Genomic DNA, 22,920 nt, shown 5'->3' on the forward strand with positions numbered 1-22,920 from the left:
ACAATAAAATAAAGCCAAACTGTGACACGAAGGCTGATTATTTTCCAGAAGGACCATTATGCAAAAGCTCTAACTGAATCTCATTACACTTCTGCTCTCGCAGTTGAAATCTCGCGTGACTTCACAACCTACATCACACCACGAACCTCCTAGACTGTCTTTTTTTTCCCTACCTGTTTTTGTTTTAACTCCGCCTTCTGTGTTAGGATTGGTTGAACGGTCATTACTGTCCAGGATTTGCATTCGGATTGGTTAGCCGAGCAGGGGTCTTTGTCGAGGCTGGCCAATCGTAGCGCAGGAGGAGGGATTTCTTGGTTTACGGCTGGGTGGGGGGTAAAAACACAGCGGTTCAGTTCGGGCTGTGTGTGTGCGCGCGCGCCAGATCAGCTCCCGAAACCTGAGCGAGCGCAAGTGAGGCGGATTTCTGTCAGAACAACATGGCTACAATTCCAACCTCGACGAGGTTTACGGATGAATACCAGCTTTATGAAGAGCTCGGAAAGTAAGCAACACCGGCTGTTTTGGTTAGCGTTATGCTAGCTCGGGCTGGATTAGCGGCTCAGGCGTGTGGTGGTTCGGGTAGCGTTACTTGTGTTCACCTGTCAAAGCCTGTGTGGTCAGACTCCATAACGGAGCGGTAACCGGAGGCACGCTGGTAGTAAGAATAATGATTCAAAATGTCTCCCATGGCTGTGTCTCTGACTGATATATATATATATAATGTGTGTGTGTGTGTGTGTGTGTAAGGGATGCTAGCGCGAGTAAAATAAACTAGCCTGTGATGTTTGTGCTATCGGTTATCGCTTCCCAATGGACTCCCTCGTTAGCATAAAGCTGCATTAAACCCCCTGTGTGCTGCTGGGGGATTGATGGGCAGTGATTTTACCTGCTGTGAGTGCTGGAGGTGTGGAGAGATGACACGGGGCTTGTTTGTCGCTGGAGATGAGCTGCAGCTAAGTTAGCCATAAAGCGGAAAATGTTACGAGCTCGTGCTGCAGTTAGGTGTCGTGTGTATGTGCGCTTGCGCGCCCGCGCGCGCCTGGTGTGTGTGTGGTCTCGGATACATCTGCGGCTTTTTTCTTTCTAATACGGAAATGTGTTGACTTGCAGACGCACGCGCACACGTGTATACACACACACACCTCTGGGTTTCCATGCTGTCTTTAACACGTGTGTGCGTTGGGTGGGGTGGGGTAGGGTAGGCCACTGATGCCCATGAAGCCTGGCCTCCTCCTCGTCCATCTCTGCATTCATTTCAGTGAGCATCAGTGCAGTCCCCTGATCATCTCTTCTCTTCTCCTACTTCATTCCTTTCATTCTCACCCCCCTCCCCTCCCCTCCCCTCCCCTCCCCAATTATTCACTCATGTACACCAATATAAACCAGTCCGGTGATTCAGTCAGTGGTCTGGGATTTGGGTTTTGTTGAAGTGAAAAGGAACTCGCAAATCAAAACCATTTCGTTGATTTATTATACAGTTCTTCTCGAAGCTAGTTATGAGCAGATTTGACTGTTCGCTTGAATTTTAATGGGTTTTAATCCAAACCTCCATAACTCAAAAATACAAGTGGGCCTATAAATCATGTCAAAATGTATTCTTTCACTGGAAAGTTCAGGCAGGGAAAAAAAAAAAGCTGCATGGCTGTAATAAATCATCAAAATATTCTTCTTGCACGCGTGTAAATAACGAGTGTAATATTTCAAATACTGTTCTTAAAATAAACCAGTACTGATGCAGTTTGAGGGCGGCACGGTGGTGTAGTGGTTAGCGCTGTCGCCTCACAGCAAGAAGGTCCGGGTTCGAGCCCCGTGGCCGGCGAGGGCCTTTCTGTGTGGAGTTTGCATGTTCTCCCCGTGTCCGCGTGGGTTTCCTCCGGGTGCTCCGGTTTCCCCCACAGTCCAAAGACATGCAGGTTAGGTTAACTGGTGACTCTAAATTGACCGTAGGTGTGAATGTGAGTGTGAATGGTTGTGTGTCTATGTGTCAGCCCTGTGATGACCTGGCGACTTGTCCAGGGTGTACCCCGCCTTTCATCCGTAGTCAGCTGGGGTCGGCTCCAGCTTGCCTGCGACCCTGTAGAACAGGATAAAGCGGCTCGAGATATGATGCAGTCTGTGATATCTGGTTTGCAACTCATTAATTTTTTTTTTAAAGTCCTGAAATACACACAAGTATCAATAAATATAGTTTTTTTTGGGGGGGGGGTTTGTTTTTTTTGCTTTGCAATAATACAGGTGTGTGCGTGTGTGTTATACATACTGCATGGTCCCAAAAAAAAAGTCACATTCTAATATTTCATTGGACTGCCTTTAGCTTTGATTCTGGTGCGCAGTAGAGGTCTGCGCGGGTTGGATTTTTCAGTCCCACTCCCGCCCGCAAAGAATTATGATTTTCAGTCCCGCTCCCACCCGCGCCCACACAAAAATTATGATTTTCAGTCCTGCTCCCGCCCGCGCCTGCCATATTTTGTCCCGCTCCCGCCCGCAAATCCCGCATGATGCAGACGTTCGCGTTATTTCTCAGGAAAGTTCTTGTCTTGACACAGCGTGATGGTGCCCCGCCCCCTACTTTGAGTGGATTTGAGCATAAATATCTACAGCTCACGTTTGTTATTGTTTACCTTATTTCTGAATTCAGCATGTAGTATCTCTAATAATAATAATTAGTGCTGTCAAATGATTAAAATATTTAATCGCAAATCACACATTTTTTTTATCACATGAGAAACCATTGTAATTCTCTGATCAGCATAAAAAAGTGAATGGGCTTGCTTTGTACCAATTTTTTTTTATTTTTTTTATTGCAAAGCAAAACTAGTAAAAGAAATGAATTGATTTCCTGCTTGCGTTAGTCTACAACTTTAATCAGAGAGACAGGTTACACAGTGACGGTAGGCTTGACTCAATGCTATCCCAGAAATCCTTCCTGTAATATGCAAATTTGGCCGCCTCTGATTGGATAGCCAAATTTGCATATTACAGGAAGGATTTCTGGGATAGCATTGAGTCAAGCCTACCGTCACTGTGTAACCTGTCTCTCTGATTAAAGTTGTAGACTAACACAACAAGTAAATCAATTCACTCATGGTTCTCTTGCTAGTTGGGGGTGAACTGCGAGTCATTAGAGTGATCAATGGCAAGTTTAAGATGCTATTTCTCACTCAATCCGGCAATCTGACTTTCTCTGCAAATTTAGGCATCTTAAAATGTTTTTATTAATGCCAAATAAAATATCCAGCACAAATTATATATGATAGACATAAATTAATAATTTATAAATTTTATTTCAAGCACGTTTTTAGTTAGCGGGACTGCAGCTTATCACCGCTCCCACCCGCGCGCGCATATGTGCACTTCCGGTCCCGTCCGCGCCCGCAATGAGCTTTCAAAATTTGTCCCACGCCGCACTGCTTTGCGGCGGGTCCCGCGGGAGTCCCGCGGGAGTCCCGCGGGAGTGCAGGGCTCTAGTGCGCAGTCACTACACCACTGTTTCAACAGCCTTATGCAACATTTTTATTTCCATCCGGAGTTGCATTAATTTTTTTTTTCTTTGCTTAGATCTAGTCTTGGTGACCGGAGAGTCAAACCACTCAAAGTCTTCTCCAGCACATCCCAAAAATTCTTACTGAAGTTAATGTCAGGCCTCTGGTGGCCAGTTCATGTGTGAAGATGATTCCTCCTGTTCCCTGACCCACTCTTTGACAATTTGAGCTGTGTTTCATACCCATGCCATCAAGGAAGGAAAAAAATATCCATTGATGTGATAACCTGGTCATTCAGTATGTTCAGGTTGTTAGTGGACATCGTTTTATCGGCACATAATGTTGCTGAGCCTCGGCCTGACCAACTGAAGCAACCGCAGATCTTAACGCTGCCTCCAGAGGATTGTACAGTGGCCACTGTGCATGATGGGTGCATCGCTTCATGAGCTTCCCTTCTTACCCTGATGCACACACCACTCAGGAATAGGGTCAATCTGGACTCGTCAGACTGCATGACCCCTTTTTTTGGTTTCTCCAGAGTCAAATCTTTATGCTCCCTTGCAAAATGAAGTCTTTTCTCCTGATTAATCTCACTAACAAGTGGTTTTCTTCTGGCCACACAGCTGTTTAGTCCCAATCCTACGAGTTCCTGTCGAAGTGTGTGTGTGGAAATGCTCTTAATTTGATTATTAAACATAGCCGTGAGTTCTGCTATCTTTTTTAACAATTCAACTTCAAGTATTTTAAGTGATCTCTAGTCACAGTCAGATTTTTTTTTTTTTCTGACCACATTTCTTTCGTGAAGTTGACAGTTCATCACTATCCTTCCAGGTTTTAATAATGTGTTACAGTTCTTTTTTTTTTTAAAGATATTTTTTGGGCTTTTTTCACCTTTATTGGATAGGACAGTGTAGAGACAGGACAGGAAATGAGCAGGAGAGAGACAGGGAGGGATCGGGAAATGACCTCGGGTTGGAATCGAACCCGGGTCCCCGGACTTATGGTATGGTGCCTTAGCCACCTGAGCCACGACACCCCCATGTTACAGTTCTTAACCCAGTTTCAGCAGTCTCCTTAGTTTTCTTTGTTTCATGCAGGCCAATAATTTGACCCTTCTGTAACACAGTACCATCTTTTCCATGACCACAGGATACGTCTTCTGACATGGTTGTTGAAGAAATGAGAAGCTACTCACTGCATCAGTTAGGGTTAAAAGAAATGTTGCCAGCTGAAACACATTAATCCCTGCAGTAATTATCCCATCAAAGGCTCTTAAGTATTTTGCTTATTGAGATCCATATGGTGACTTTTTTTTTTTTTTGGGCCAGGCAGTGCATGTATATACAACCCCAAATCAGAAAGTGGTGATGGTGTGATTGAAAATAAAACTGAAAACAATGATTTGTAAATTATCTTTGATCTGTATTGCACTCAAAACAACAGAGCAGCACATTTGATGCTTTACCTCATGAATTTTATTGGTTTTTCAAAATAAACAAATTTTGATTGTGGCAACACATTAAATAAATAAAAGTTGGCTCAGTGAAACATCTACCACTTTCTAATGATGCTGTTCCTTCTCACAACGCTTAAAAGATGTTTAGGGACTGAAGACACCGTTGCCCCTTTTCCACCAAAGCAGTTCCAGGGCTGGTTCGGGGCCAGTGCTTAGTTTGGAACCGGGTTTTCTGTTTCCACTGACAAAGAACTGGCTCTGGGGCTAGAAAAACCGGTTCCAGGCTAGCACCAACTCTCTGCTGGGCCAGAGGAAAGAACCGCTTACGTCAGCGGGGGGGCGGAGTTGTTAAGACCAACAACAATAACAAGACCGCGAAAGATCGCCATTTTTAAGCGACGAGAAGCAGCAGCTGTACAAACACGAAGTCATTTATTATTATTGTTGCTGCTGCTGCTTCTTCTGTGTTGTTTTTGCTTCAATATTTGCGCCAAGGTTTATGCAAACGTAGCGACGTCACTGACGTATACAATGACGTAATGACGTGGCTCCCCTTAGCACAGTGAGCTATGGAAAAGCAAACTGGTTCTCAGCTGGCTCGCAAGTTGAACGAGTTGTGAACCAGCACTGGCCCCGAACCAGCCCTGGAACTGATTTGGTGGAAAAGGGGTAAGTGTGATGTGTTTCAGGTGTTATTCTGTCCTGTTCTTCCTGCAAACAGGTTTTTAAGCTGTGCAACTGTACAGGGTCGTTATTGTCGTCTTTTTTTTTTGTTTTGTTTCAGTATTCATCACACATTCTCTGTTGGGGACAGAGGGAACAGACACCCACTTCTTCCACAGCCATGCCTTTGTAATGTGTGCAGAATGTGGTTTTGCATTGTTTTGTTGAAACATCCCTGGAAATGATATCGTCTTGAAGGCAGTATGTGTTCCTCCAAAATCTCAATGGACTTTTCTGCATTAATGTGGCCATCACAGGAGTGCAAGTTACTTTTGCCAAGGGCACTGACACAACCCCATACCATGACATACTCTGGCTTTTGGACTTGTTGTTGGTAACAGTCTGGAGTACACGGCATCCATTTCTTCCCCCAAAAAACAAAAATCTGGAATACTGATTGTGTGATGGTCCATCCCAGGTGACTTGGGCCAAGTTTACATTAGACCGTATCTGTCTCGTTTTCTTCGCGGATGCACTGTCCGTTTACATTAAACCGCCTGGAAACGGGAATCCGCCAGGGTCCACGTATTCAATCTAGATCGTATCTGGTCCGGTGCTGTGTAAACATTGAGAATACGCGGATACGCTGTGCTGAGCTCTAGCTGGCATCGTCATTGGACAACGTCACTGTGACATTCACCTTCCTGATTCGCTGGCGTTGGTCATGTGACGCGACTGCTGAAAAACGGCGCGGACTTCCGCCTTGTATCACCTTTCATTAAAGAGTATAAAAGTATGAAAATACTGCAAATACTGATGCAAATACTGCCCATTGTGTAGTTATGATTGTCTTTAGGCTTGCCATCCTTCCACTTGCAAGTGGTAAGTGACGCGCATGCCCAACATGCACTGAGATCACACACACAGCGGCTCAGTCCCGAATCACTGCTCGTGCACTATACTCGCGCGCTCTGTGAGCTGCGCAGGGCCGGAGTGCGCACCCTCCAGAGGGCACTCGCTGTTCAGGGCGGAGTGATTTGGAGCGCAGGATGCCTGCGGAGCCGAGCGTATCCGTGTATTGGCGTTGCTATGTGCACACTAATCGTTTTAAAAACGTTAATCTGATGATCCGCTGATACGGTCTAATGTAAACCCCACCTTGGAGCCCAGAGAAATTGATGGTGCTTCTGGACACCGTTAACAGACGTCTTCCTTTTTGCACAGTCAAGTTTTAACTGACATTTGTGGAGATCACAGGTGTTCAGCTTAGGCTTGCACCCTTTCCCTTTACACAATAAACTTCTTTCAGCTTCCTTGAATTAATTAAGGCCTTGTAGACGGTTAATATCCAAATCCCTTCTTATCATTCTTTGAGACACTGCTTTTCAACATTTCAGTAATCTTTTCATGCGTTGGTTGACAAACTGGAGATTCTCTACCCATCTTTGCTCCTCAAAGCCTTTCCTGGATACTGACTTTGTCCTCAATCATGATTTACAATCACCTGTTGATATCACCTGCTTCAAGTCACATCGTTGTTTAATTGGTTTACCTCGTTACTAGCCCTAAATTGGCCCCGCTTCGAACTGTTTTTGGAATGTGTTGCTGGTCTGAAATGCAGGAATGGATTCATATTAATGTATGATATGAAGTTGACCAGACAAAACATGAAATATTTTGGGTTCATACTGTCTGCAATTAAATGCATATAAAAGTAAATTTAGAAATCGCTGGTTTCTCTCTTTATTTGTGTTTTCCATACCGTCCCACCTTTTTTGTTTTTGGGTGGGTGGGTGGGGTGAGGAAACACTAAGCGATTGCACAATCTAATAATAACTGCAATGCTTTTTTTTTTTTCCCCCCTCCTTTCTTAATTTCAAGTCATCATAAGCATGTCATGATTTATTGTCACACGATATATTGTTACATGTCTATTACAGTAGTGATATTCAGCAGTAAAATGGTCCAAACTGCAAGGGTTGATGAGAGCAGTGAAACAAATGTATGCAACAAATCTGCTACGATGAGCTTATCCTCACTGGTGCAGGACTGCGTGATATGATATCGATCTTGTGGTCAGTTCTGTCACTCTTCTTCACTTTGACTGGAAATTGAAGAGCAGTTGTTGAGGCTATCAATAACTCTTCCTGCAAAACTGCTGCAGACTTCTTCAGTCAAGAATATTTGTAAATAAAATTTTAACTGAGCTGATTATCTGCGAGTTGCTTTGTTGCCGAGGACTTGAATTTTGGTTTCAGTTAAAAACGCAGCACCTTTTTGAGAACGATCCATTGATAGGCAGCTGGCACCAGTGCACGTCTGATTAAAAATGATGCTCCGTTGTTTGTTAAAGTTCAGCAGAGTTGAAGGTTTGATGGAACGTGTTGGTGAATCCATGCAGCAGTCAGTAATGATCCATATCGATGTTGAGGAAGATGAAGCAGAAGCTAATCCCAGTTGATTGCATGCATTCAAAACTGTCCTAAAATCCAATGTTAAAAAAACAGCTGTAAGCGCCTCGGGTCTGTGCAGTGTTCCTGTGTGTACAGATGGCGCAAAATGCACATCTTTCACCTAATATCAATATCTTCCTTCAAAGGTGCTGACTGCGTAAAGGCAACGTGCATGTTTAATACATTTATTCAACATTCTTTTTGAATATAACCTTAGGTGGGGCGGCACGGTGGTGTAGTGGTTAGCGCTGTCGTCTCACAGCAAGAAGGTTCTGGGTTCGAGCCCCGTGGCCGGCGAGGGCCTTTCTGTGCGGAGTTTGCATGTTCTCCCTGTCTCTGCGTGGGTTTCCTCCGGGTGCTCCGGTTTCCCCCGCAGTCCAAAGACATGCAGGTTAGGTTAACTGGTGACTCTAAATTGACCGTAGGTGTGAATGTGAGTGTGAATGGTTGTGTGTCAGCCCTGTGATGATCTGGCGACTTGTCCAGGGCGTACTCCGCCTTTCGCCCGTAGTCAGCTGGGATAGGCTCCAGCTTGCCCTCGACTCTGCACAGGATAAGCGGCTACAGATAATGAATGGATGAATATAACCTTAGGCAAAACACAAGAAGTGTAGCGTGCTTTGAGAAAATTAGTCAGATATGTTCAATGAACCATGAGGCAGCTGAACTTGTGTTGCTGCCTCATGGCTCCAGGGTCCCTGGTTCAATTCTGAGCTCAGCCTACTGTTTAAAGTGCATATCACGGGTAAATTCAGGAGCAAGATCAATGTAATTCTCCTATTTTATATTAAACTTTGGTCGAATATCTGTTGCATTTTGTGCAAATTTTTTATCTTGTGCAGTACCAGAAAAATTCAGTTGAAATCAAGCCATTTGAGGCGAATTGGTCCACCTCTGAAAAAACTTGGCATTTGGATTTCCCGGCAAACATTGATTTTCGTGGCGTCGCGTGCGGGACGCCTCCCTCTGAATCCTACATCAGCGCTGGTTTGTTTATGAGAAAACGACCTGGTGGTTTTCTGCACGTTTCTTCAACGTTATCACGTAATTATTAAAATGGTTAACAGCTGTATCGTAGGAGGGCGTAGCAACACCAATCTTGATGGGATTAGTACTCATCGTTTTCCAAAAGACCGGACAATGAGAGAGAAATGGGAGCGCTTGGTGTACACAGGCTGTGCACTGAAACCGTGCAAGCTCTCGCAGCCTGCTGGCGCTTCCGCAGGTAACGTCACGAATCTGGCTCCAGACTCCCTTGGGATTTTTTCAGACGCGTATTTTATTTTTTTCTGCTGTAGACAGATGGCCTTGTGCAAAATTACCCTTCTGGATGAGTGTGTAAAGGGTCATACTTTCCAGTTTAAAAAAAAAAAATTGGTCTAGAATATGCACTTTAAGTTTCCTCAGAGTTCTCCAGTTTCCTCTCACCTCCCAAAAACTGTTGTTGAATTGAGTGGCGATGCTGAATTGCTCATTCAGGCTGTTTTTTTTTTTTTTTTTTCCTCATCTTGATCCCATTGTTCTTAGGGTAGACTATGGATACACTGGGATCAAGTGTTGATTTGAAGATGAATGAATGTTAAAAGCAAGATGTATTGTGATTGTGTACGACAACCATAAAATCTTTGCCAGAATTATTTTTTACTGTATGCTCTAAGGTCACTGATTTCATTTAAAAAGGAAAAAAGCTCTTGTTAGGATTTCTTTCCATTCTCGAGGGGAAATGTGATTTCTTGTTCATGGTCATGATATCTCACGCCGCTACAGATGAGGGAGATGGAGGTTAGAGAAAATGCTGGAATATTCCATTAGTCTATATTGTTTTGAAGCATCTTCCAAATTTGGATGGTGAATCTTATCATGTGATACGAACAGACTGTCTAAACAATTTCTATTGGTTTAAGATTACTGGCCGATGTTACACTCGGTTAAATATCGTAGGTTGTTACTCGTAGATCCTTCTAGAATGTAAGATGCAGCATCTAACTGTGTTTCTTTTCAAAACAGGGGTGCCTTTTCTGTCGTCCGGCGATGTGTGAAGAAATCAACCGGGCAGGAATATGCTGCTAAAATTATCAACACAAAGAAGCTGACAGCAAGAGGTAAGGCACACGGCTTCCAGTCTCGTCATTATCAGCTTCGACTACCTTCGCCGTCTTGTTTGAATGCCTTGTTTTCAGAAAATCTGAAGTGTAGCTTTCACTTATGTTTTTTATTTATATATATATATATATATATATATATATATATATATATATATATATATATATATAATATAATATAAAATTTTTGTGACGCGGTTTCCATCAAATCCTGCGCTCTGATTGGCTGGCGAGTGGGTCCGTATCCTACGTTATGGACCTCTGACGACTCGCTCATTCACAATGACGGCAAACTTTAGTAGAATGTTTTTGTCAAACATATTTTTTTTTTAATAAGATTTAGAAGATTCTCAAAAATCTAATACATTTTTGCCAGCATTTCTCAGGAGAATAGAATTAATTTTACATCATGAGGGGTGTTCACACGGCAACTTTTACTCCGGTGTAGCACCGGGGCTGCCCCGGTAGAGCGTTCACACGGTACAAAGTTATACCGGTGTAGCCCCTGAAAGCTGCTTAAACCGGTGCAAATCTAACCCTGCTCGGGAGGTGGTTTAAGAAATTTACTCCGGAGTAAATGCTAGTTTGCGGGGCAGCACCGATATAAAATGGGACGTCTGAACGCTACAGGGGTAGACTCGCTACGCGTGAGGAGAGTTGATTACATGCGGGCATTGCATAATTTGCATCCTGGTATTTTGCGCTTCCAAAATGGCGAATATCAACAAAAACAGAACTGCGTGTCTTCCAGTGTTGCCAGATTGGGCGGTTTTAAGTGCATTTTGGCAGATTTGAACATATTTTGGGCTGGAAAACGTCAGCAGTATCTGGCAACGCTGGTGTCTTCATCCACATTGTTTTTCCGGCGCTTGGTGATGCCATGACAACCGGGAAAAGGAAGTACATTTTCACGCATGCGCATATTTAATTTCCGCATTATTACTATCGTATAGCACGGTCGCAAAAACTGCCGTGTGAACGCAAGTGGGGCTGCACCGGTGCTAACACGCTTCTCTCTAGTAAGCAGGTTTGTGACGTGTGAACGCTCCACAAAATTTACACCGGTGTAAGATGTATCGCAACAAAATACATCGGTGCAGCATCGATGCAAATATGTGCCGTGTGAACACCCCTTTGGATAGCGATAATGGCAGTGTTCACAGCGAAAGCAAGTTTTACTACCCTGAGGAAGAAGAAAACATTGCAGGAGAAAGCTAAAAACCTGTAACTGTTGCTAACGCCGAGCAAAAACATGGCTGAATCCTGAATGACTCAATTTTGTATAAATAGGGGACTACATAGGCGGCAAAATGTAGGCCCCCCCCCCTCCCCTCCCTTCGCCATGGAAGTGCACTTGTATACTGAGGAGGAAGCAATTTGCATTACAGCTGTGAATGAGGATTCAAAATGGCGGCTCGGCTCGGTTTCCCCTTTCGGGTGCTCTAATTTTCTGTTAGAATTTGGTAAAGAAAAAAAAAATTAATAGATTATTTACCAGCTTAAGGTCGGTCCGTATCGTGAAATATCGTGACCTCGGCCTTGAATGCTGACCTCAGCCCAGAGGGCCTCGCTCAGTACTTTCAAGACCTCGGTCACGGTATTTCACGATACGGACCTCCCAGCTGGTAATTATTTTTATTTTTTATATACATGTGGCATCAGTAGCGTACATCTAGACTATAACTTGCTCCCAATGTGGTCTGCAATTGCAGCCATTGGCATTTTGGGGGAAAAACCTCTTTCCGCCATTTTTCAGTATGAGGGATAACTAGCTATTTCCAGTTCCTAAATGTGATCTGTAAAGGTCTGTGTCTTTTGTTAGTCATGATTACTGTTACCATGAGCCATCTGTATTGCTCCTGTGAGGGTTTTATTTTTTTTATTATACAGCTATTGTTCAGTTACTAGGACAAAGAGAGGGTTGGAGAGGGGGGGACTGAATCTGGTGTTTGTATCTGCATGGTTTTGTTACCAAATGAAGCTCTGTGTTTAGTGATTTTGGCATTCCCGGTATAAGGTACAGTCCAAGACGAGGCTGTTTTCTGCTCAGGCTAAAGCAGTGGTAGTTGTAAAGATGCACCTGAATATAGTGCATTTTGTTCCTGTCTTCATTTTTATGTCTTGGCATTGAGGAGTAAATATTTTTCAGCTTTGTCACTGGTTGTGCCTTTTGTAATGTGGAAACTTCTGAGGAGAATGACAAATCATGTTACCTCTTAGGCTTGCGGTCATTCTGCTTACTTCTGTGACTAATCTGTTAGTTTTTCAGGATCGGATCATACTCAAGTGCCAGACAATGTCATGTTGTGTGTGCAAAACTGGTTTTAAAGTCAAGCAAAACCCAAAAATAAATGCTGTTTGCTGATCATGGCAAGTGCCCTGATGTGCCTTCTGCATGTTTAAATTAAAAATAAAACTTCATAACAGTTGATCTGTTTTAAAAGTTACGATATTGCTGCAACCATTTGCAGTGAAACTGGATATCTGGCCGTGACGTTAATGGCACTCAAGAACGCCGTTTACCTTCGTTGCACAAGGCTGTCAAATAAGCTTCTAATAGGCCATTTGCAGGAATTGGTCACGTGTCAATTTTCCCCATAGCAACAAGCCCGTGGTGGGCAAGCTTACTTGACATTCCTTGACAACCAGAAGAGTTTGACTGGCAATGCAAAGCAATCCGTTTCTATAATAGCTGTTTTTACTTTTTCTACTGGTGTGTGTGTGTGTGTGTGTGGGTTATTTTTTTTTAAACCCGAATTTTCATGTGTACTTGGAAGAAGTTTGTGGTTTTAACTTCTGTCGTAAGTTAAAATGAATCACTGTCCATAAAAGAGAGGTTTTTTTTGGACTCAAGTTGGTCGCCGCCGAAAGAAATTTACGTGTGAGATGATGGATTTCTCATGTTTTATAACTCGTAATTTCTCCTTTTCTACCTTTTTATCATTTGTTTAATGTGTGAAGATTCTTGAAAATAAATACAGATATATAAATACAGATATAGCCGCTATTTTTCGCACGTGAATTTCTTTCGGCGGCGACCAACCTGAGTCCAAAAAACTTTATTTATTTTTTTTTTTTACGGCCAATGATTCACTTTAACTTACGATAGAAGTTAAAACCGCAAACTTTTTTTCCAAGTGCACGTGAAAATTCGGGTCAAAAAAGACGGTAGAAAAGGTAAAAACAGCTATTATAGAAATGGATTGTTTTGCATCGCCAGTCAAACTCTTCTGGTTGTCAAGGAATGTCAAGTTAGCTTGCCCACCACGGGCTTGTTGCTATGGGGAAAATTGACACGTGACCAATTCCTGCAAATGGCCTATTCTTAAAAAAAAAAAAGCCAGACTGTGTGCGTGCGTGCGTGCGCATTTTCACTGCTTCAGATGGGTTAAATGCAGAGAGAACTTCACTGTGCTGTAATGTCTATGTGACGGGCTCCCAATTCTAAAAAATCTGTTCAGAAATCTTCTGTAACCATGTGATTTTATTTATTTATTTCCCCCTGGCAACAAAATATGAGAATCAACAGACTTCACTTTTATGGAGTTTAACTCTCACTTGGCTAGATAACGCATGCGCACTACTGACACACGTGCTAGAAAACAATCTTGTTGCCGTAGCAGTGCGATTCTTACCGTCTAAAAAGGTTGCTTTTCTTCAATGAATAAAAACAAACATAGGCATGTCGCATAAAACGATCACTGATTGGGCTTATTTTTACACCCAAACTCTTGACACGCAGCTATCTTTTAGATTGTTTACAGCAATTTCGAAGTGCAGTGTCCACTAGCCTCGGTAAGTCAGGTATCGTGTAGGTGACGTTACAATTTATACTCCGAGTGCAATATTTGAACCTCGGCGAGAGTAAGATGGCAGCGCCCAGAGACCATTTGTTTTTCGTTTAAAATAAAATCTGGACACAGTGTACAGGTACAAATATGAACATGTCTTGTCTGGATATTATCTGTCAGTATAAAGGAGTGTGTATATATATGTGTGTGTGTGTCGGGGGGGATGCTTTTTGTTTGGCTGTAACCTCAGGAGGAAAAAAAAGTGAACTGTTTTTTGTTTGGTTTCTGGTGCTATGGCTTCTGAAGGAGTTCATCACCCACAACAGCACTTTTGTAAACTACATTCAGGCATTTGGATAGATGCCTGAGTCAAGTTTACTTACTCAGATCGACATCCAGTGTTTGGTTACAAAAATAATTATACTGAGCTGCCTTTATTTTTTTTATTATTATTATTTTTTAAATCTAATGTAGCTGTAGATAACAGTTGTGCATTTTATAGTGTCGCATTGAGAGAATAACAAATTACACCGGAACCTAAAACACCAAATGACTGTCAAGTGGAAATGTTTAAATGCCAACCTTTGCTTCCGTACATCAATGGATGATGTAATTCTAGGTTTATTTCCTTTAAGATAAGTTTCCTGATTTGGTTTAATAATCTTTTTTTCTTTACTGAGATTTTTCTCAAAGCATTCTGTTTATTTTAGTGATATCAAGACCTGTTAAACCAGAGTATTCTCAATGAAAATCACTTACTTACGTTATTTCTAAGTTGTAAAAATCATTCCACACCAAAGGACTTGCTGCTACTATAACGTGTTTGTGTGTGTTAACGCCATACTCCAGTGTGGGCAGAGGACACTGCATAACGTTTCCAAAACCGTAATGAGTATTTAAAGTGTGAGACTGGCCTAATTAATACTGAGGGATGCTGATACTATCTGTACAACTCCATTATATTGTCCTTTTGGTCCAGTAGCATGAAACCATGTTAGCAGTGACTTGAAGCTAGATGAAGAGATTGGTTTGTATTTTTCCTCCCTCTTTGTTTCATCCTGCTGCTAGATTAGTTGGACTTCAGTGCCGACGCGATCATCAGGGCTAATTAAGCTCCGAGTGATGAAGGACTGGATACATGAGCCTCATACTCTGCCACAGGAAAAACAAAAGCTGTGGATCTATTTCTGGAAAGTGGACACTCCGTGTACCTGACCCTCAGGATATCAAGTTGATAAGGGATTGTTTTGTACTTGACCCTATATTACATACAATTTTAGAACATTCATCAGGTGTCAGCAAGGTTGCTTCTTCCTGCGTGTTCCGATTGTATACGCAGTAATACACACGAATATAGACATTTTAAATGTACCAGTTGAGAGTTGGCTGATGTTGGCTTCAGCGTACAGAGAAATATAGTTTCCATTCTTCCTTTAAAGGGGAACAGAGGGCAATATATAGAGTAAATATAACAATAAAACACACATTAACGAACCTTATTCAAGACTTACAAAAGTTTTTTGTTCTAAGGTTGGAAAGTTAGTGTTTTGAAAGTAGCTCGAGCAAACTATTTCCGCAGTTTGAGCAGCCCGCCATGATATTAATTTTATCCAATCAGAATGCACGTTCATTTTCTCTGCGTAACGCTCATGACGTATGTATGTGCCCAGTTGTGTTGGCTCATTGAGGTTGGGAATAGCACGTGTGAAATACCTGTTTCTGCCTCTTGCGACGATTCCCAAGTCCACGGGTGGCGCCTATCTCATTGCAGCAAATAAACTCTGCTGGACTCGTGAGCAACTCCACGTTACATTTTCCGCACGAGCACCACGCCGTGTCACCTGCACGCAGACGCTCTGCCCCACGCTCGCCACGCCCGTGGTCAGCATCAGTCTCATCCTCGCCGTCATCCGAGCTTTCTTTTCTTATTTCATCACCGGAGTCGAGAGTACCTCTCCTAGGTTCAAACTGGTACCCTTCTAAGCCATAGCCTGCTTGCAGTGTGTCTTGCGGGATCTCTTCGTATGATTCGACAGAGCTGTCGCTTTCACTTGATGCGCCCGACGCCATGATTACACGCTTATCTCCTCTATTTCGGAGAGTTCCGCTAGTGCAGTGGGTAGCGCTGACGTCACGGTCTTTTAAAAATGGCGACTCTTGTGCGGTTTAGCGTATAAAGTATTATATTTACAATTACCAAGATATTTCGTTGTTTTCTAGTATATAAATTTGATAGAATACTTAAGAATTCGTTACTTTGTCACATCAGCAACTGTATATATTATATTTGGTACCCCTTTAACAAACTGCAGTTATTAAAAACATGTGTTTTCATTCAAGCCTATCCCTGGGTCTGAAATCACTCACTCGTTCACTACTCTCTATATAGGGACTTACAGTGGTGCTTGAAAGTTTGTGAACCCTTTAGAATTTTCTATTTCTCTGCATAAATATGACCTAAAACATCATCAGATTTTCACACAAGTCCTAAAAGTAGATAAAGAGAACCCAGTTAAACGAATGAGACAAAAATATTATACTTGCTCATTTATTTATTGAGGAAAATGATCCAATATTGCATATCTGTGAGTGGCAAAAGTATGTGAACCTTTGCTTTCAGTATGTGGTGTGACCCCCTTGTGCAGCAATAACTGCAAATAAACGTTTGCGGTAACTGTTGATCAGTCCTGCACACCGGCTTGGAGGAATTTTAGCCCATTTAATTTAAGGCTTTGGATTTGATTTCTTTCAGCACGACCACAATGCATGATGGGATATATTGCTTGGTTAGTGATCGTTGGTTGTACGCTACTTTTTGTGATGCATTGTGGGATACTTTAAGTGCACTATATAGGGTGTAATAACTAACTCTCACTATACAGTCGGACAGCACTACAAAATGGCGAACTCACTTTATAGGGAGTGATTTCGGACACGGCATGTTTTTGTCGGCTGTTTTCCTTTAATGCAAGTCCCCCCCCCCAAATGTTTTCTCCTCAATTTATTCACCTGACAATTCTCATCATTCGATAACGGCCAACAGGGTGAAGGCTAACGTGCATCCTCTGAGACACATGAAGCCAGCCAACCACGTCGTCTCAGAATGCTTTTCATGCGGTGTGACAGAGCAGTGCAGCACACTCGGGGGGGAAAGCACTATTTGCCCTCTTCCACATCCATGAGCTCACAAATGATCACGACTGCCTAGTGTTGCTGTGATTGGCAGCGTGATTATGCCATCCATCCCATCCTTTAGCCCTGGCCACGGATGTTTGTGGCATCATTGGGATATGAACATATTGTTTCCTGATGCTATCTCTTTTTATTTTGCACTATCTTGGTTGTCCAGTCCATTTCCTGTTCTCACTTAAAGGCTTCTGTAGTAGTTTAGTTGCATGAATGCTAGTGTGGCCAGGCTCTGACCTCATCATGTGGAGATGAAATTCGGGGATCTTTCAGAGGGAGGGGATCGATATCCTGCTAAACCTTCTTTTGGTGTCTAATTCGCTCACTCCGTTCTGTTTCTGACATGCGAACATGCACAAGTTTTTGCATGTTTTGTAAATAATGAACTGAATGGTTGATTAATTTGTTCAGTATGATAGAGATTTGCCTGACTCCATTATTCAGGACTAATCTCAGGTTATCTCGGCATTCTCTGATCATGTTAACTCCAGGGCTGTCCAAGGTAACGTGTTAATTAGCTGGTGCACGGCAGTTAAATTCTGGTTCTGCTGAGAAAAACCTTCCATTGCATCGTTGTGTGTGTGTGTGTGTGTGTTCGTTCAACCCCTCGTGGAAAACGTCTAACTGATGTACAGGTAAGTGATGTGATGAATACTGTGCGTTAATGTGGCACAACATTTTGTCACCTCTAGTATTGAGTCGGTTTTAATTGTGCATATGTCTAAAGGCCAATTTATGCTGACAACCCAGTCCTCGCAGATGGCGTCTGCGAAGCCCCCCCCCTTCGCAGACGCTCTGCGCGCACCTCCCAAAAATTGTGACCACCGCAGACAGCCTCGCAGACAAGAGGGCTCTGATTGGTCCACTCTACATCCGCTGTACACGCACTTCCGCTTCCCTACTTTCCCGGTTTTTGTTTTCACGACCGCCATTTTTAAAAACACGAGCGAAGATGGAGCAGCACGAAGAGCGGTTGATCGAGGAAGTGAGGAAGTAGGTACATCTATACGACTCCAGTTCTAGTCATTATAAGTAACCGGAGGATAAACACTCCACTAACCACACCCACCAACTACTCCTAGCGATTTCGCGACTTCGCGCCCCCTTGCGTTGTGGCGGTGAATAACATCGCGCACGCCTATTACTCCCCGCTCAACGATAAATTACAACTGTCTGTGAAAAGCTATCCGCGAAAGCCTTGTCGCAAGAGCATGCAGAGGCCTTAATGTATTATCTTCCTCTGTTGTGGAGTCTGACAGACAGATGGGCTAATAAACAAGTTCTGAACAATATACAGTCAAGTCCATAAATATTTGGAATTGATGGATGGATGGATGAATAGATAATGGAAAGTGATGATGAAATGAAATTGATGGGGAAGAGAAATATTAATATTTAAAAGAGACAAATATTAAGATCAATGTATTTCCATCCAAATTAAGTGCATGGTGTAGGAATTACAGCAATTTTTATGTTCTCCTGTCCTTTTTAGGAACCATAAATAATTGGACACAGGAACATCATCAAACGAAGGATGGTTAAATTGTCATTTTTAATATTTGGCTGTAAATTCTTTTCTGTGAAAACCTGAAGTCTAGACGCCATAGACATCACCAGACACTGGGTTTATTTCCCTAGTGATGCTTTGCCAGGCCTTTATAGCATCTGTCTTTCGTTCCTGCTTGTTCCTATGGCGTTCTGCCTTCGTTGAGTGAAATGCATGCTCAATGGATTCAGGTCAGGTGACTTGACCATTGCAGAATGTTCCATTTCTTTGTCTGAAAGTCTCAGGTTGTTTGTGAAGTATGTTTCAGGTCATCGTCCCTCTGCGCTGTGAAGCACTATCTAGTGGGTTTTGCAGCATTTAGCTATAGCAGATAGTATAGTTGATTTACTTTTGTCACCCCAATGCAAGAGAACTGGCACTTCCACTGGCAGGCAGACATTGCCACACCATAAGATAAGGTGGTATGTTTCAGATCATGAGCAGTTCTTTCCCTTCTCCATATTCTTCTCTTCCCATCATGCTCGTTCAAGTTGATCTTTACCTCATCGGACATGGTTCCAGAACTGGAGGATGGATTTTTTTTTTTTTGCAAATTCTACTCTGGTCTTGCTGGTTTTTTTTTTTATGCTTGCCAGTGATCTACATCTTGTGGTAAACTCTCTGTATTTGACTCCATGTTGACTCTGACACAGATTCATTCTTGATCAGGACCTCTATTGTGAAAGGGTTCCTACAGGGTTATTTTGCTTCACCAGCAAAATAATTCTTCTGTCACATACCAAAGTTGTTTTCCATGGTCTGCCTGGCCTTTTTGGTGTTTCTGACCTCACCAGTGCTTTTTTTTTTTTTTAAAGGTTCCGACTGCAAAGTTGAATTCAATAGATGTTCTGTTTCTTGGAGTTTCAAGATGTTTGGCTGCTGCACACACTGTGTACCCTATATATAAATGTTTTGTTGAGATAAAATGCATCCCACGTTTTTATGATTCCAGAAGTTGCCAAAGCAAGTGAGCAACAATATCATGTGATCACCGTGGGGTGTGTTTGACCTCCTACCAAAACAAGTCGGCGTGGGCAAACATGGTGGACTTCGCTCTCCCATCAGTTAAAAGCCAGCAGAAAAGAAAAGGAAAGCCTGCCGAGTGAGTGCAACAGCAAGATGGCGCAAAGTTAGATGCCGTGTCATTTTTCTGGAGAGATGACTAATACCCTGTCCACACTAGGGATTTTGTACCGATACGAAACTACTTTCGTACCGCAACACCTGTCCACACTAGCAACTATACTGGTACTGTAGCGGTATAACTGTATCGGTACGAAACCCACAAATGTATGGGTTTCGTACTGGTACGGTAGCGCTTCGCTGTAGTGTGGACAGATGAAGCGGCTCTGTATCGATACAAATATAATGCGCATGCGCAAAGTCACACACCTCAATCGATGTCTTGGCTGAATAAAATAGTGAAGAACGGAGATTCGTTTGTTTCTTTCTCAACTGCCTCGCGCGTTTTATACGATTCGACTGAATAAATGACCACCAGAAATACAGACTGTACACTGACAACAAAAAGCACACACGCGTTGTTTCATCCGCCATATATTCTCGGAAGAAAGTTACTCGGTAACCACGGAAACATTTCGCGCACGCGCATTTCAACTTCCGTGAAAGAAAACCGCAAACATTTCTCGCTAGTGTGGACAGATGCACTAAACTGTACCGGTATACTTTGTATTGATGCAGTTATACCACTTTCGTACCGGTATAAGTGTGAACACAGCATAAATAATTCTAGCTAGTACTTGGCGATCTTAGCCTTAAGGTGCATGGACTCAACTCTGCGGTAGCGAGTATGGAGTTATACATCTAATGTTTTGATCTTGGAGAGAAAGAAACGATAACGCGGAAGCAGTAACAGACGTGTTTTGTTTCACGGATCTATTCGCGAAGGTCAACCACTAATTACATACCTACGACTCAAAACTCTCTGAGGTCGATGCAGTGTCTCAATGTTTTCCGCGCGTTGTCATCTTGGTGTGACGCAGTTCCACAGTTATGCTAATTAAATCAAGCCCCTCGCATTTGGCTGTTTCCATAGGGCCATACTGTTTACTTAAAGAGGGAGGGAAACGGTCCCAAAATGGAGGTAAGTGACGCTCAGTACAGCAAAATGATCACATCTCGTCCGCATGATATTGTTCTGGCGGGACATAGGAAAATGCCATGCACGATAAATGTTGTTGTTTTTTTTTTCCCTTTGAAAATTTTCAGATGACTTTGCAGTCAGCACCTTTTTCATTTTACCAAATAATTGATTTAGTCACACCTCATGTTTTTGGTCTCTTATTGTTTTGCTTTGATGATTTCACTTGCAGCGATGACTCTTTGGACTTGATGATGATGATGATTGAGAGTTAACAGCAGCCAGTGCAAATGCCACACACACGAACTCAACTCTAGATGTTTTATCTGCCTACTTGGAGGTGAACTATGAGGCAACCAGGGGCGATTTCTCAGAGACAACAAGGGAAGCCGAGCTTCCCCTAAAATTCTCTCCCCAAACTGAGGCGTCTACGACATTGAATTCTCATTAAAACAATAACTTGCATAACCTAATATATGCCCAAGATTGTATTTATGTTCATAACTATCCTGTAACTTATTTGAGCGATGTCTGACGAACTTGCAGTTCGCTACGAGAATCACCTTTGCTGCCAGGCTGTAACCTTTCTTATTTCAATGGGCTCTATGGACTGGCAGCAGTGTTGCCAGATTGGGCGGTTTTAAGTGCATTTTGGCGGGTTTTGAACATATTTTGGGATGGAAAACGTCAGCAGTATCTGGCAACACTGACTGGCAGCCGGGTATCCGTTGCAGTCTACGAGACGGCTCTGAACAGCCAATTTCGGCTAGTTGTCATTGGTTAAAATCAACAAAATCGTCACTTCCAGGGAAGCCGGGCTTCTCTGGGACTAAACGAGACAGGGGGAGGGACAAGAAGCCGGGCTGATAAAGGATTATTGGAGGTAGTGTTTGAAAGACATGAGGAGGGCGGTACTTCGGCGAGGAACACGGAAGCATGATCAGTCAGTCCCTAGCGGATGTCGAGAAAGTGCAGTCGTGTGCCAAAGTGCTGTCCGAATTTCTTTTCATATAAACGTTTCTTCTCATTGATGTCTCTGTACATTACTCTGTAAATAAATGTAAATATTACTCGTTGTGCTCCGTTAACTTTCATCCATTCTATCAGTTTGATCATTCGTGAATTCACTCGTTTATTTCATTTGTAGTTCAATCTGGTTGTAGGCTAGCTTGAGCCTTATTGGGATCTGCAGTGCTAGCTGCTAACAGAAATTGGTGAAGTCTCTGGAAAGCACAACCAGCTGGTATGACAGGGTCACAGACCATTTTCTGGAAAAGGAGCGGAGGGCAGAATTTGTGTATAAATAGTGTTCATGTTCATGAATCTGAAGTGTGTATATTGTTCAGTAATGTTAAGAGAATGGTGGGCTCTGTGTTATAGGTTATACCTGGGTATGATATTCAAGGTTCTGTGTGTTGCATAGCCCACCTGGTTATGAATTTCCAGACTGTGTTGCAGAAGATGTTCAAGGATGTGTTGCACAGCTGGGTGTTGTGTTAAAGACTCTGTGTTGCATATCAGGGTATGCATGGATTAAAGTTTTCCGTTGCTACGACGGATTCCCGTCAACTAGGAGCGCTAAAGGTCAATAATGAGAGTGATGCAGATCCGAGGAAGAAAAAAAAAGGGGGGATAGGCCCATAGGTCTGACACCGACGTGATTTAGAACTTCACCAAGCTGCTGTGATTGCCTGTTGTTGAACCCTTTCTTGTGCTATGTTTGAGTATATGTAAAGGAATAAGTTGTTGCGCTAGATAGGCATAAATAAATAAATACAGCCTCCGCTACTGTCTAGTCCTGGGGAAGCTGGGCGTAAGCAGCTAGCCGCGGTGCTCGGCTTGAGTTTCGTTTCTATCGGCGGCTCCAGCCCAACTTTGCACGCTCGTAACTTGGCCAGGGGAGGTCCCAGCCTCTCCAAACTTGGCAGCCAGCGACCTCTGCCCTCTCCCCAACGAACCAGCGCTAGGGCGGGCCAGCCCCACGCCTCGGGGTGAGCCGCGGCGCTCCGCACAAAAGGTCAGGAAAGCGGCTCCGGTGTCGTAAGTGCACAAGAACAGTTATTTGAAAGTTAACCGAATTAATTTGCGCGTGCGATTTCATGAAGAACCAGGACAATTGGCATTCGGTGAAAGATTCACA

General features: G+C 43.0%; 1 protein-coding gene across 3 annotated transcripts in view; it reads left to right on the forward strand.

Moving 5' to 3' along the window:
• The first annotated feature begins 325 nt into the window (after positions 1 to 325).
• camk2g2 (calcium/calmodulin-dependent protein kinase (CaM kinase) II gamma 2) overlaps positions 326 to 22,920 on the forward strand; it is a 149,761-nt gene continuing 127,166 nt past the window's right edge. For all 3 annotated transcript variants that reach the window (XM_060926283.1, XM_060926285.1, XM_060926284.1), the window contains exons 1-2: positions 326 to 502; positions 10,062 to 10,156. In XM_060926283.1, coding sequence (XP_060782266.1) covers positions 438 to 502; positions 10,062 to 10,156 — 160 coding nt within the window. In that variant the 5' untranslated portion in view covers positions 326 to 437. The remainder of the gene's footprint in view (positions 503 to 10,061; positions 10,157 to 22,920) is intronic.

The sequence above is a fragment of the Neoarius graeffei genome, chromosome 7 (genome assembly GCF_027579695.1).
Source record: "Neoarius graeffei isolate fNeoGra1 chromosome 7, fNeoGra1.pri, whole genome shotgun sequence".
In the NCBI taxonomy this organism is placed as follows: domain Eukaryota; kingdom Metazoa; phylum Chordata; class Actinopteri; order Siluriformes; family Ariidae; genus Neoarius; species Neoarius graeffei.